Genomic DNA, 16,503 nt, shown 5'->3' on the forward strand with positions numbered 1-16,503 from the left:
TTTTCCTCTGTTTTCATTTTTCCCCACCACTGTAGTCACCATAGATTCCCTTTACAAGGTGACGGAGGGCGGTCAGTCGGACATCTTCCACCGGTATGCCGACGGTAACTTCGACCAGGCTTGCTGCTTTACGGTTTACCACGGAAACCACATGGAGTCCCTGGACCTGGTGACGTCGAATGCAGAGGAGGCCAGAACCTGGATCACGGGCCTCCGCTACCTGATGGCCGGGATTAGCGATGAGGACTCGCTGGCCAAGCGACAACGCACACACGACCAATATCCTTCACACTGAATCCCTGCTGGTCTGTTTTCTTGTCATAGCCAATTTACAGAAAAGGGAAAAAAATAGAAACATTCTAGGTCAAGATAAATTTATGGACAGGTCCCTCTCTGCTCATCGGAAAGCGTGCAATCTTTTTGTCAGAATCGCTTCACCGTGATGTGAATTCTTCTTTCAGCTCACGCAGAAACCGAGACATATCGTACTGCTCCGTGTAACCTATCTCTGTCTGAGCTTTCATTTTTTGTCTGAGTGTTTTGTCTCAGTGGATGAACTCCCTGCATGTCTAAAGCGGGGAGATGTTTAAAACCGCTGACAGACGTCATGTCCGGCTTCCTTAACGTGCGTGCTTGACGTGGATGAAGCAGACGTTCGAAGAAGCGGACAAAAACGGAGATGGCCTTCTGAACATCGACGAAATCTACCAACTTCTTCACAAGCTGAATGTTAATCTGCCACGCAGGAAGGTCAAGCAAATGTTTCAGGTGAGAAAGCGACACTGACTCCACGCTGCCAAGGCAATTTATTCCCACGTGCAAAAATGGGCCTGAAATCGTAAAAGAAAGAAGATGAATGATTAAAATTTAAGACCAAAGTTTCAGTAAGTAATGCCATCTGGAGCCGACCATTCTGTTGACCTAAACATTCTTACTTTCTACCACATTCTGGGGATTGGAGCGCAAATTGATCATTGAACTGATAGTTTTGAGTTGTAATTGGATTATACTAGCCACGTTGTAGATCTTAAAAACTTATTTTTTTGCATTTCATATCATGGCTCATCCTGTTTTCATATTTTTTCGTAAAGAAGAAGCAGAAAAGCAGTTTTAGCAAAAGAGTCTCAAACTCAAAGGATGTGATGACAGAAGATTCGACTCAAACACTTGTGCAAAGACTGATTCCCAAGTTTATACCAAACCTTAAGCTTATTTCGGGGTACAAATTTTGCAGAATGACTTCAGATTGGAAGTTCTAAAAGATAAATGCCGTAATCTTACAATCTTTCCTTCACAATAACTTTAGTAAAACTAATTTAGCTAACAGTTCCCCGATAGGTGCAACAAAAACTCACTGAACTTAAACAGTTCAGTGAGTCACATTTGCAATTCTGTCTGGAAGAGGCAATTGTCAGAGAATGAGCAGGACAGAATCACCCACAATTTAATCTGTTGCCATTTTATGAATGGTGTGACAGGCTGAGATAAATGTAAATAAATGAATGGGGGGGTCATTGAGGCGGCCGAGAGTATTGTGTCAGACTGTGCATCCTGGATGCTCCTGTTAATGATAAACAGGAGCAGGTGTGACAGGTGGGTGCACAGGTAAAGCCGAACGACAAGCAGTCAGCAGGGAAGCCACGGCCATTTCTAATTATGTGCATATTTACTTGGCAAAGGTATCACCGGAACATGGAAAATGTTTATAGCTTACCCTACGCGATGATAAGCAAGTGGTTAAAAGAGCGTGTGTTCTCATAAGAGGAAACAAAGACCACAAAACACCCAGACAGGTCAAGAATAAACATGTGGAGAGGTTTATAAAACAATATCCTAAACATTGGACGTACAAAAGTGATGAAAAGTTGGAATATGGGCTAAAATTATAGCTGTTCCAGTTGAAATCAAGTTATTTGTGAAATTCATGAAACATTTTTGTCAGGATCACAATGTGTCCTTTAATAGTCCCGGGGTTTCTCGCAGTCTTTAATACGCAGCATGGTTACTTTTTGCATTTGGTGCTATAATTAAAATCACCCAAACTCTGTCATTTCCTATTACCATTATTCCGCCCGACCCCCATTATCTCAGTCTAAAATAACCCAATAAAATAACACACTTTTTGGATTGTAACCAGCCTGAGAAAGTTGCCGCTTTATTTTGTTCAGTTTATGCTGTGATAGACGGTACCATTGCCATTTTAACAGCTTGTGCAGCCTAAAATACCTAAAGTCTGTTTACTTTCTGTCGACGCATTCCAAGTCCATTGGACTGCTTCATCCTGCTGCTTGCTTTGTGTTTAGACTCTGTATGTGTGTGTGTGTGTCTGCGTGTGTGTCTTATGGGAGCATGAGGGAAGAGATATGTGGTACTATTAGATCTGATGTGGAGTCGAATGGACCCAGCGACACACAGCTAATATCAGAAAAGATGCAGCAAGACGGGGGGGGGAGTGATATCAGCAGAATGGATCAATGTTTGGAGAAATGTAGGCTTAGAAAAGAAAATAATCATTTGTTGGTGTTGAAACTCTGGTACATTTTGCCTGATTACTAGTGGCATTATGTTATAATCTGCAGCGTACCAGGTGTTGCCCAGAAGGTGGTAGAGGTGTTAGGGAAAAGAAAATAATAATTAGTTAGTGAGTTGCCCCACTGTGTTTCTATGTAAAAAAAAAAGGCTAACAATTAAAAAATTTGAGAAGTAAAACATCAACAAAAAAGAAGCTTTATTTAGCAGTGCACTATGATCAAATCCCATTGTCTTTTTTAAATATGAATGATGTCTTATTTTAGATATAAACCTAGCTTAACCCATCTTTGCTTTCATGGTTACTGATATATTAAAAGTAAATCAACAATGTTCAGCCTGGAGGGGGCGCAAGTAAAGCCTGGTGGCCCGCCAGGCTGATAATACACTGGGGGGGAAACCGTTGTGTACTATTATTATTATTTTTATTATTGATATTATTGTGGTTATTGTTAATCTTTTACACATTTTTAACACTTTAGTGTGGATCTACATATCTTAATGCAGCTGTTGCACCTGAGTTTCCCCACAGTGGTACAATAAAAGCTGTTTTTGTTCGAATTTCTACTCTATATGATTTTCAAAGAATAAAAGCATCTGGGGAATCTGGAGAAACACGTGTTCACATCTGTATGCATGACTGGTGTAGATGGTTTTGGCAAAAATAAAAAAAAAATACATTTAGCTTATTGCCTACAGGAATCTATTGTTGAAGTTAAGGTTTGACACAATAAATAAAATAAAAAATAGAAAAGCTGACCACAATAACTTTCATCACATAATCTGAGCACGGTGCATTTGCTCCAAGAATAAGGAAAGTCTTCATTCTTGTCTTTTCATTTTAACAATATTTCATTTATTTATTTTTTGTTTTCATTTTTTTGTCGTATTTTTCTTGTCTATGATGACGGTGCTGTTGTCGGGTTTGTGCTTCTTGTGGTTTCTCTAAAGTGGTATTTTACACATTAAATCCTCTGAGCCCGACTGTCGGAATGAATCAACATAACTTTTCATTTGACTAAACTGTGGTGACACCGGCTTTATGTTTACTTGTTTCTCGTGAGAAGAGAATCGTATTTGCTTTGCGGAGCCACGCAAACCGTCGGATGAGTCGAACGATGACACACAGATGCTCATTTGTATTGCAAAATGTGAAAAAACAACAACATTGTAGTTTTTTGACTGGTGAAGCTTTGATTTTAATGCCAAGAACTTAACATGTTCTGTGGGAAAAGCACTGAAGTTCTTATGTAACTAAAACAGTGAAAAATAAAAGAAATCACCTTTTTTCTCTGCTCAGGAAGCAGACACCGACGATCATCAGGGCACGCTGACGTACGAGGAGTTTTCCGTCTTCTACAAGATGATGTCCCTGAGACGGGACTTGTTCCTGCTCATGATGGCGTACAGCGACAGGAAGGACCACATGACTGCAGAGGAACTCGCCAACTTCCTGCGCATTGAGCAGAAGGCGAGTAAATACACCTGACGGAAATTTCTCTTTATGTAAAAACACTTCAGCCTCTTTAACTTGAACTATAACCACAGATAAAAAGGCTTAATTTATATTATTACGACATAAGTAATTCCTCCTTTGATCTATCACAACTAAACTGACTGAAACTCTTGACTTGTTTCATATATGACATACAATTGTCTGATTTATAATCAGTCATTTTGCTCTAATTGTCCCCAACTTGTGATAATCTGCATACATTTTTTAGTGAGTTTTTTAATGACCAGTTTTCCTGTTATTATTGTTGTTAGAATAATGATTATTATAGTCACTATTATTAACATAATAAGAAGAATTGACATTATTTTTACATTCATGGATTTTTTTGCTGTATATTTGCATTATTTTTTTCCTAAGAAATGTGCGCCACTTGCCGTATTTTAGTAAGTAACCATGTTTTTTTTTTGTCCAATTTTTTCATGTAGATGACCAACGTGACGTCAGAGTATGTTGCAGAAATTATCGACAAGTTTGAAGTGTCAGATGAAAACAAACAAAGAGGTGTTTTGGGGATAGAAGGTAACCTTATTAGTTAAGAGCTTCTTTGATGAATTTTACATTCAGCAGATCATTTTCTCTCCTCTTGTTGTTTCTCTTGGCTTCACTGTTTGAGGCCATTTGTTAGTGAGCATCAAAATGTAAAACTAAGTGTTTCTTTGAACCGATTTGAAGTGGTGAAAGCCATGCAAACCACATCTGAGAATACAGAGAAATTCACTTCAAAACTAAAGACAGTTTTGAACTGAGCAGTAATATTACTTAAAAAAAATAAATAATAAAAAAAAAAAAAAAAACAAATATGCGAAATGTGTCTTTTAGATGACTAAAAAAAGTGTGAATCAAAAAAATAATGAAAAATGGAGCTACATGCTAATTATTCCAAGGTTTTGCATGAATCAGACAAAGAAATGACAAATCGATGTTGTTTTGCTCTCAGAAGTGTAAAAGTCAGCTTTTTTGAGATGATATGAATAACGGTTTATCAACGAAGCGTCTTTGTGCGTTCTGAACCAAAATTCGAGCGCAGAGGTTGAAGCTGTGACCAACTACCGAAACCTTAGCAAAAGATTTTAAACGCCCTACGATTGCTGTTCAGAGTGACTGTCAGGGATCGGTGAAATTGATATGGAGATACTGCAAATAATTACATAGTTCACTAACATCCCCCACAGAAAGAAATGTAGAGGTTCAGTGAATAGAAACATGGAATATGAAAGAGCACTGTTCAGCAGTCAATGTCAGATTTTATTTGCAAATTTCACAACAACTATAGATAGATAGACGGACGGACGGACAGACAGATAAGGAAATTGTAGTTCAATCTCTCACAGCACCAACACATCAAACAATACATTACTATTTTTTTAAGTATTAAATTAAGCTTCATATACATGTGGAGCTTATAATAAAGGATAAAGTTCAAGCGTTTACGAAAGCGTGACAGCCTTTTATATAAAGGCTGTTGCACATAATATATATATATATATATATATATATATATATATATTATGTGCAACAGCCTTTTATATAAAGGCTGTTGCACATAATATATATATATATATATATATATATATATATATATATATATATATATATATATATATATATATATATATATATATATATACATATATACATAAATACTTCACAACATGTGAAGTATATATTCACAACATGTGAAGTATATATTCACAACGCGTTCTTTGAATTCAATAAGAGCTCTTCTTTCTTAAGAGTTATCACCTTTTTTTTTTGAGGAACATCCTGTCTCTCTGTGCAGCAAAAGCAAAGAACAACCTTGAAGAAGCAGAAACTTCTTCTTTTAGCTTTTTAAACCTTTCAACTTTTGAACTCAGGATGCAGTCTAGTGAAAAAACCCCAAAACATTTTAAACAAATTACAGTAAGCTTTCGTAAAATTTGTCATTTTTCCATGATTTACATTTCAACACAGTTGACTCTCCAAAAAGTGAGTTCAAGATGCTGACATGTCTTCCAGCTCTCCATTCAAGTGACCAAGTCCATGAAAGCCCCATGTCTCATCCATTTATTTACATTTTCTCCTGCTGCTGATGTCTAAATATGAGTGTGGAGTTTAGTGTCATCCAAACATTTCCTCCTGATGCAGCTGTTGTCTGATCTCGATCTGGTTGATGATGCGGCTTGTTCGTTAATCCGAGCTCAACAAGACCCAAAGTGGTGGGATAAATAATTATCATCTCGTGCGAATAATAAGTGTGTTTACCGCATTTCGCTATGCCTTAGTTCTTCGGAGTTCAGCTCCTGGCAAACACATTGGCAGACAGACAATCACCATGTTTAGCATGACATAAAAGCCCTTTTTGTGAACATCGGACTCGGTTTATGCAGATGGCCCCCGGTCGGCTGTGACTCCAAGCTGATTTATCTTCTTCTGTTCCTCCAGGCTTCACGGGTTTCATGCGCAGCCCGACGTGCGACATCTTCAACCCTTTGCATCACGAGGTGAACCAGGACATGGAGCAGCCGCTGTGCAACTACTTCATCGCCTCCTCTCACAACACCTACCTGACCGGAGACCAGCTCCTCTCACACTCCAAGACGGACATGTACGCCTGGGTGCTGCAGTCCGGCTGCCGCTGTGTGGAAGGTGCGCTCGCGTCTGCATCCGTACTGTAGAAAAAAATTAAAAAGAAGATAAGAAGACAAAAAAAAAAAAAAACGTCTAATGGAGATTCTGTGTTATGTTAACAATGGCTCAGTCAGGATATCATTTCTGCCATCTCACTTGTCATTCTGTCACGGCTCAGACAGAACAGCACCATCATTAATGCTATTAGTTACACTCTGGGTTTTTCTTACTATGACTAATCAATATGTCTGCTGTGAAAATAGACTATTACAATCCATGTTTTTTGTTTTTTTCCTTGACTTGTTATTGTCAATAAGCAGTCAATTTGTTAAAAATGTTAGTTCTGTTATTGATCGCTGTCAAGAATAAATGTTGTTGTTTCATGTTTAAGAGTCTCTGCTACTTAAAAAACTGGACGCACTTAAATTTATTTAAAAATAACAAAAATAGTTGTTATAACTCAGGATAAAGTAGTGAAAAATGCTGCTGTTTCACATTAGAAGTAAATTTCTGCCCAAGGCTAAATTCTTTTGATGTCGTTTTTCCCTCAGTTGATTGTTGGGATGGACCCGACGGAGAGCCGATGGTGCAGCACGGATACACCCTGACGTCCAAAATAACATTCAAGTCCGTCATAGAGACCATCAACAAATACGCCTTTATAAACAACCAGTAAGTCAGAGCTGCATGTTGCTAACTCTAGAGCCGGGATCTCAAACTCATTTCCGTTTTGGGCCAAATCAAAACCATTAATGCTCTTAAAGGGCCGGTTGTGGCCAAATGTATTGACAAAACCTGTTAGAAATATTAATAAATTCCTAAAATTAAATAATATTGAACATCTTTCCAGAATTATTTTTTGCGATTGTTTTGCAATAAAACTAATTTGGAAATATTTGTGTTTATTTATGACGGTAAATTTGACTTTCATTGCTGGTTGTATAGATCACGGGCTATAATTTGACAACAATTAACGAGGCAGCTGATTAGTACGAGTAAGAAAGATTTTTTACAATTTCTAAGAAAAATCTGCAGTAAACTGTATTAGTGCTAAAAAGTGTGTGAATTTGTTGATTTTGCTTGAATTTCCACAATAATTTGCAAGAAACTGGAGGGACTGATTGATATAATCTGGTAGTAAACAGATAAAAACTGTATTGATTTGATTGATTAAACAGACATTGTTTAGTCTAGGGCAACATTAAAAGCTACGGCGGGCCAGATTTGGCCCACGTGCCTTGAGTTTGACACCTGTGCTCTAGAGGATGAGAAAGTAAGTTTGTGGGCACAAACTTGCCTGTGACACTCGTTAAAAAAATATTTTTATGTATGAAAATGTACAATTGCAAAACCACACTTTTAATTAATCGAGATCAGCGCAGCAAAATGTTTCAAAGCGTGGACATTTTATATGTTTTACAAATAAAATACAAAAAGCTGCTAAAAACTTTTTTTTGAGGAATTGTGATTCTAGGAGTAATTAGCACCTATAAGTGAACCATCTGCTGAGCGGAGCTTCGTCTGGCTCCCCGAGGAGCGGCTGATTGTCTCTGTGGGGCCCGATGGTACCTAAACAAAGTTGTGACTGATGCGGTTTCATGCTGACATATTGGCCCACTCTCACTACTCACAGCTTCTAATCTTGGCGGTGGCTGAGTTATAAAGATGTTTGTTTAATTCAAGTACAGGCACTGTTTCAACTCAATTAAGCCAAACGTTGCTGCCTCATCCTGCAGACTGTTGGAAAAGTAAAATTAGATTAAAGTCAAGTGTCCTAATTAAAGTTGTGCAGACGTAACAAGGAATTAATGCATGCTAGTTGTTTGAAAATATTTTTTTCTTTTTTTTCGATTCATCAAAAGCAGAAGAATTACAAAAAAAAGACATTAAATTTCTTAAATACACATTTTTTTTTGATGATTTTCTTTATGTAACCGGCTGAACTGCAAGCTAAATTGCTAAAGTTTGGTTGCAGCTTTTTGTTTATTAGTCAGTTAATCTATTTATTTACTCTCACATGCTGGACTGTGTATAAACAGACATAAAATATGTTTTTTGACCGTTTTAAATAAACTTTCCATAAAGCTACAGACATGAAAAAAAATCAGGTTACATGCAAATATCTGTATTTTATTAAAATGTTCTAAGAACTCTAATATTTAACATGCATAAGTGCTGCCTTTGTTAAATACTTAAGTCTTTCGAATTAAAATCATGCAAATAATACAGAATTTATAATTCTGTATTATTATGTAATTTCTTTCTTTTTTATTTTATGCCCTGAGCTCTTTTCTTTCGCCAAACTTGCTGCTGTATTACTAATACACTGTAAATTTACAAGCGGTAGAGCAAAAAGCTAGAACTACAAAAAATATATATGTATATTTTGTTATACATAAGTTTTCTCAAAATAACACAATGCTCTTTTTTTAAAACACTCTGAACCTTTATCTTCCAAAACTGAATTACTCTGAACCCTGAATCTGTCCTGGGTTGTTTGTTGTGGGTCTTTCCCATGGTGGAGCTGCTCATATAAATTACCTGCTAATACAAATTACCCACTAAAGATGAGGTCATGTGACCTGCTCCTTCCTGCTCCACCACAGCACAAAGTTGCCAAACGGACGCGTAAAAGTTCTCAACCTTCAAACTTATCAAATTTTCACAACAACTCCATTCTGATTTGTTTAAAGTGTGAAACACAACGTAACGTTCCTCCACTATTTTCCTGGTGAAATTTCTACTTCTTTGTTACACCAGTGGTTGAGGAGACGGGGGTGCGGAGGCTGAAGAATGGCCTCAAAAAACTCCCAATATAATTCTGTAAAGTACTTTTTTATTTGTTCATCTCTGACTCTCCTAAGACAACACTCACCTTTGCTAATTAGGAAAAAAGATACAATTTTTGCAATTCTCATTAATTCACGCCTTATTAATTTCCCATCTGTCATAATGCTGACAGGGAGAACAGACTAATAAACTCAACACACTTGTGTCCCTTGTGTCTGTCCTTTGTCTTCTTCCACCAGAAGACAAAGCTGAGATTTTATCCTCAGTCCTGCATGCTATTGTGACATTTCACTGCAAAAAACATCAAAATTTTTTTTTTTTTTGTCTCGTTTCAAGTGCAGATAACCTAAACAAGACAAAGCTAACTTACAAACAACTTTTCAGCAAACTATCACATCTTGATTTAGGCCAATAATTCTTGAAAATAGATATAAAGTAATAGGAGGATTAGATTTTTCCACCTATGGATAAAGAATGTCTTGTCATAGGTGAAAAAATCTGAGCTGCTTTTTGGTTTTTGTGGAAAAGGTAGATTGAATGTTTCCTTGGTGATGCAAATGACACTCAGAAACTGGACACGCATAAAAATACCACAGACGAAGAAAAGCTGCGTTGCAACAAAGGTGAAAAATCAAACTGAGAGTTATTGTTTCCCCTGTGCTTCTGATAAATACTCAAGTATTTCTGGCAGTTTTAAGCAAACTTTCTCTCTCTCTTTTATTAATCCTTCTTAAAGATATCCGGTGATTCTGTCCATTGAGAACCACTGCAGCATCCAGCAGCAGAAGAAGATTGCCGAGTACCTGCGGGAAATCTTTGGAGACAAACTGGATGTGGGAGAGGTGCTGAGCAGAGACTCCAAGACGCTGCCCAGTCCACACAGCCTGCAAGGAAAGATCCTCATCAAAGTAAGGACACATCAGTGGGCAGTTAATTGCGGGACGGACTGGGCGTCTGTGTTTTTCATTTTTAAAAGCCACGAAACGGGGGGAGGGCCTATAACTCACTTTTTCTTAAGAATTGAAAGCGTCTGCTTCCACCCTCCCTCTGGTTCCTTCCACTGAATGAATAAAGAAGAAGCGCTCATTATCTGTCGATATATATATATTTTAACCTAATGTGCGTTACCAAGGGTGGGGGAAGTGTGATCAGAACTGCATGGCCACTAATTACTTCCTGTGAAGAGTATGAGGAGAAGGAAAAGTGAGAGGAAAGTAGGTCATTTTATTAATCATAAATGGGACGGAGGGAAGAGGAAGTTTCTGGCATAAATTAACTCGGCGACAGACTGCTGGCTTAAATATTTTGTATTGTATACAGTGCAAACAGCAGCTAATTGGTGAGTCATTTGGGGTTGTGCTGTCATTTTTATTTATTTTTTTTTCAAATACTGCCAATTTTAACAATGGGAAAAATAAATTAGTTTTATATTAAAGGCAGAATGTGTAATAAAACGACACATTTCACCACATATTTTTGTTTCCAGATTAGAAATTTTCTTTTAAATTAAGAGGCACGAAAAGCTGAATTTCAGGCAAATTTTTCATGAAACACAAAAGATATCACAAGTTGCATTGAAGTGAAACAATAAAGAAGTAGAACCGACGCTGAAACGTTGGTGCAGGTTGCTGACGATTGCAGGAATTTGGATGATATTTGTGCTCAGTGTTTTTTGTGAATATGAGAAGTTGCACTAAAAAGCGCTTTGCCCTCCAGTTATCTGTGCTTTAAGAAGTTTTCATTTGTAACTCTGAAAAATATGGATGCTAATTAATCCTCTTTAGTTGCCTGGTGTTTGTAATAAGTAAAAAAAAAAACACACACACAATGCCGCGTAAAATTATAAAGGGATCCCTATATTGTTTTTACTTTACCACCATCAAAGACTCAGACTTTGATGTGATTCTTTTAAAGTCGTCTTCAGAGTTATACAAGCCTTCTGAAGGTTTTTCAAAGTTTGATTTTTTTCGTCCAGTTTTTGCACCAGGCCATGGAAGCATATGTTTAAGAAATATGAAAAATGGAAGACAAATAAAAATGTTCAAACCTAAAACCTTTACATCTGACAAAGGATTCATCGCCTGTCAGATTTTATCTAACAACTCCCAGAAAGTCACCTGGTTCGTTCCGATTCTTTCCTCCCCATAAACCAATTTGCACCTTTAAAGTTTACAGTTTTCCTGCTCCAGCACTTAATTCAAGCAAATGTTTCCAGAAATATATTTGGCCTCTTACAAATTTACTCCTGTCTCTACTTTTTTGTCACATTCACATGTTGCATATTATTTCCAAATTCTGATATCAGAGAACGAATACCTGTTTTTTTTTGTTCAGTTAAATTAATTTTGTCTTTGTACAGTCCACTGGTAACAAAGTACCTAAAAATTTACTTTAAAATGTAACGTTTTCACTGTTGTGGCGAGACTTTGTTTCATCTTTGGGTTTTGGAGCCTTTTTTTTGTTTTGGATTACATTTAAGATTGAATGTTTTCCTATTTATCACGTTACCGTAGAACAGAAAGCTTGTACAGGGGCTTAAAGCTGAAAACCTCAACATACGGTCTGGCTTACCTGACAACATTACAGAGGGAAGCTGGGAAGCAGCGAAAGTCCGTCTGTATGTTTATTTGAAGGACTTGTCATGTCTGAGCCTCACATGCTTATCTCCTGTTAGCACCTGCCGCACTCTGAACCAGACAGGTGCTCAGGAAGAGGAGCAGCGCGTCGTGTTTGACATACATAGGTATGTCAATGTCTATTGTGCGAAGATGGCCTGTTTTGCTGAATTCCTGGTTTGTTTGCTTCAGGTCAGATGTCTTTGAAAAAAAAAAAGCCATATTGATTTTCTATAAAGGCCTTTTACTGCCCCCTTCTTTCTCCTTTCTGCCTCTCGTTTGCCCTGCGGAGCTGGGATGGCACAGCAGTGCAGAAAGAGATATTTAATAAAAAGGTTTTTGAACCATCGCACGTAGAAAGGAGGGTGATAGACTGCTTGTGGCAGCGGAGGGCAGCGGTGGCTGGCCGGGAGGGAGGGTAAATGTACCGCAGGAAGCTTTAAGCCTCCAGTTTTTATTAGGAGAAGACGCTTGGAAAATCCTGACTCCCACTCACACTTTGAGAATGGCTCACTAATGGGCTTTCAGTGCGTCCAAATAGCTTCTGAGGGAGTTTCACGGGGATTCTGCCGATGTATGTGTTTTATTGAGTAAGAGATACAGCATGTGCCCTCTCGAGTGCCTAAATGTGGCAGAATTTGTTTCACTATGGCTGTAAATTCAGATAAAAGAACATCAGGGACACTACGATTACCTCGTGGACAGTACTGTGAGAAAGTATTTGCTCCTTTACTGGTGTTGAGTTTTTTTTTTTGTCACGCCTAAATATTATCTTTGATGGTTGTATGAGACAGATAATCTCTGAAAAATATCAATCTCCTCTGCATCTTCCTCTGTGGTCCTAATGCCCATCTGCAGAGATAAACCACTTGTTCAGAAACAAGCAGTCAGAGCCAGGAGGAGGTGTGTCAACACACTGCCAGACTACAGCGAGCTCCCTACATTCAGAACCTTCCCTGAATGCTCAGTCTTGTTAGCATAGCCACCGATGACGGTTTTCCTGTAACGATAAGTTGATTCTCCACCAGTAGCACGTTGTTCAGCATGTACACGAGCATGACTGACAGCGCCAAGAGCTTCCTGCTGGTTCTGATTGGTTGTTTCTAACCAAAACACAAACAAGAGCTTCATTTTTTTCCCCCACAGATTATCTGCCTCTCATAATACTGTCACAACATGGTGACAGTTTTAACAAATAAAAAAAAAGCATATTGTTAATAAAAGTTACACAATGCAGCTTCAACCACAAAGCTCATTATTGAACAATAGTAAGAGTTCCAAGGCAAAATAACAACGCTGACTGTAAATAGGAGAAAAACAAGCTGCAGTTTCCCAGAAATACCTCAATAATCCCCCAACACCTCTGGAAAACTTTTCCATAAAACTGAGACTTTTTGGGAGACGAGCATCCTGTTCCATCCATCTGATGTAAAACTAAAACTGCATTTAAGTGCCGGAGTACCACACTGACAAATCCACACTTTTCCTACCACTGTCATGTTTTTCTGTCAGTGTGGTACTCCGGTACTTAAACGCTGTTTTAGTTTTACATCAGATGGATGGAGCAGGATGCTCATCCATCTGGTGGGAAAAGTGTGGAGTCCCTCCTTCCTGCATGGAGGGATACGCAACACCGAATTGTTTGGCTTTTATTTTTAAACCGTCCCCGAGGTCCGACCTGAGTGGGCTTCTGCATGTAAACAGAACACTGAAGGAGGCCCTGTGCCGCCCTTAGCGTGGAACAGCCGGCGATCAAACGAGTGCGTTTCTCTCTTCTTCCTTCCCTCTATCTCCTCTCCATCCAGGGAAAGCGCCTGCCTGCCTATCTGTCTGCGGACGCCGAGGAGGGGGAGGTGTCTGACGATGACAGCGCCGACGAAATTGAAGAGGACTTCAAACTCAAGAGCAGCAATGTAAGCTACAGGAATGTGGCCGTGTGTCTTATGTGTTAACCAAGCATGTTTCAGACGTGACTGTTATTCGGTCTTAAGATCTTAAGACATCGTAGCAGGGAGATTCTCAAACATGTCAGCCATGCAAATGTGACACTTGAATCTCCATTAATCTTTTATTTAGAAGACTAATCTTAAACGAATCCGTCAGTCATTGCAAAAAAGTAATGAGTTGCTTCACGGCTTTGTGCATCTGCAACATTAGCTCAGTCTTAATTTAATTTAGTAGATTGTGTTGTTAGATATCCCCTCTGGTTTCGGTTTAGTTTTCATTTGATGAATGCGTGATGTGTGGCAGCGCGGCTAAGGCCAAACTAGAACACAGAGTTCTGATTTCAGCCTTGTTGAAGAAGCTTTACTCGACATTTTATTCCTTTAGTTTCATATAAAGTGACAAAACAAAGACAGGAAGCAGATTTCACACGAATTTGATCAGCACAGACAGTCTCCAGCAGATGTGTTGAAAGTCGCAATAAAAAGATATGCAGGTTCAGAAGAGAAAGCAGGGAGAAGATTGGAAGCTACAGATTTAACTTTAGATTTGTATAGAAGTACTTATTAGAAAACAAAAAATGCATTACTGGCATGCATTTAAGACTCTCAAAGACATATTTAACAAAAAAATCCCCCAAAAATGATTAGAAATGCAAACAGATCATTTAGTATTTGAATACATAAAATGTATAGCCTTTGTAGTTGGGATCTACAAAGGCTATCTATATGTATATCCCAACTGTTCTGGTCATTTTGCACAGCATTTCAAACCTTAATTCAATGTTACATCAAAAAAAATTAAAATCTGCATTTGGTTTTTGAATCTCGGTCAGCAAATGGATTCAAAACATATTTTTCAACCCTTCACAGGCAGCAAAACCCAGGCTGGTTGATGTGATCTTGATGATGCCGTAGATGAGATAACGACTTCAGTAATTGGCCGGCGATGTTTGTGGTTATTATTGTCAGCAATGTTTCAGGGTAAGCAAAGCTTAATGATGCAAGTAGAAAAGAAAAAAGGGAACATTTTCATTTCTCTTCTGAATTCGGCACGAGGTTTTACACCTGCGTGACCAACGTCGCTGACATTTTCACTGCAAGCAGGATTCGTGCGGATCAGTCGGTTGTTGTGCGCGCGGCATTTCCGTGTTCATCCTTAGTCATCGTCGTGTCGATGTTCCTGGCACGCCGGTGCCAGGAACATCCTTTCCAAATTTAAAATGGGAAAAAGCACTGGTCTCTTTCTCCAGTTTGGTTTCATAAGTGAGCGTATTAAGCTGGAGGCGCAGCGCAGCAGATGCCACAGCAGATGATCATCGTCATTTTGAAAGGGATGTTGGCAGTTTACTGGGAGTTTATGCTCATTACACCAGTACGCTTTCACAGCAGTGACCTGCTTGCGCTGCACCAACAGACTGACGTGTCTTTATTGTGGGAAAAAAACCCCAAACTATTTTATCAAGCACTGTCAGGTGAAATCCCTTTATTTATATATTGTACACAATACAGAGAGCTTGTAGGACAGTCAATAATGAAGCAGGTCTTGGTGGAAAGCTCTGCCAGGCAGAGACAACATTTGAGTTTTAGACAAAGGATAAGGAATTGAAAACAAGAGGTGAGACAGTCTGGTTCTGATGCAGCCGTAGAAAACAACTTCCAACCTTGTACATGTAACCCAAGTAGTTATTTTGGTGAGAGTTCACAAGCATTTCATACAACATGAGCAGCAAATGTTAACTTGTAGTAATTTTCCACCACACCTTTTATGCGAAAGAGACGGAAGTGGTATGGAGAGAATGTCTTTAGTTTTACTGCAAATGATTAGCATGCCACTGTCGTCTGACATTTAGTGCTAAATGAAATGAAGGAGAGACAAAGAAACAGAGGTACCACCGCAGCTGCAGACGTGTAATTGCGGGTCGTCATGCTGCAGAATGACAGAATGTTACTCATCCTCTGGGCAATTTATTCTTTGCCTTTGGACTCGCAGTCAAAAGTGAAAATTTGAATGTTTTTGTCTCCTGGGCTCTTCCCAGTTTTACAAAAAGATTACAAAGCCCTTAGACTTTTCACATTTTGCCACAATGCAACCATAAATTCCTTTTACTAGGATTTGAGTTTCCACAAAGACATTAGGTTTGCACTTGTTTTTAGCTTTCTTTTCTCTATTACTCCTAAATGAAATCTAACACTCCACATCACCTGGAAACGCCATCCCACTGTGAAATATGGTGGCAACATCAATCTGTGAGGAAATGTTTCTTCAGCAGGAATAATAAAACTAATCGGAGCTTGTGGAAACATGGGCCGAGATGGAAAGAATTTTTTCGCAGTTTGCAAACAGCAGCGACGCCCTGGTTTGTCACCGCTGGCCTTCATGAAAAACGAGCAGCTGGCTCCACCAGAGGTGTCGCAGCGTCGTCAGAAGCTCAGTTTGTCGGCTCTTCTGTAAAATATCAGACTGCAGTTTCCACATAACTTTGCGTCTGCTCCCAAA

At 38.6% G+C, this 16,503-nt stretch overlaps 1 protein-coding gene across 8 annotated transcripts in view; it reads left to right on the forward strand.

The window, feature by feature from the left end:
* Positions 1-16,503, forward strand: part of plch1 (phospholipase C, eta 1) — a 67,897-nt gene that overhangs the window by 35,535 nt on the left and 15,859 nt on the right. For all 8 annotated transcript variants that reach the window (XR_008606978.1, XM_055045344.1, XM_055045345.1 and 5 more), the window contains 8 exons: positions 36-279; positions 639-768; positions 3,830-4,000; positions 4,471-4,564; positions 6,470-6,673; positions 7,207-7,327; positions 10,182-10,353; positions 13,866-13,973. Coding sequence is in view for 7 of the 8 variants with exons in the window: in XM_055045344.1 (XP_054901319.1) it covers positions 36-279; positions 639-768; positions 3,830-4,000; positions 4,471-4,564; positions 6,470-6,673; positions 7,207-7,327; positions 10,182-10,353; positions 13,866-13,973 (1,244 nt within the window). In the remaining variant the exon portion in view is untranslated. The remainder of the gene's footprint in view (positions 1-35; positions 280-638; positions 769-3,829; positions 4,001-4,470; positions 4,565-6,469; positions 6,674-7,206; positions 7,328-10,181; positions 10,354-13,865; positions 13,974-16,503) is intronic.

This window comes from Poeciliopsis prolifica, unplaced genomic scaffold (genome assembly GCF_027474105.1).
Source record: "Poeciliopsis prolifica strain line A6 unplaced genomic scaffold, Auburn_PproV2 SCAFFOLD022, whole genome shotgun sequence".
In the NCBI taxonomy this organism is placed as follows: domain Eukaryota; kingdom Metazoa; phylum Chordata; class Actinopteri; order Cyprinodontiformes; family Poeciliidae; genus Poeciliopsis; species Poeciliopsis prolifica.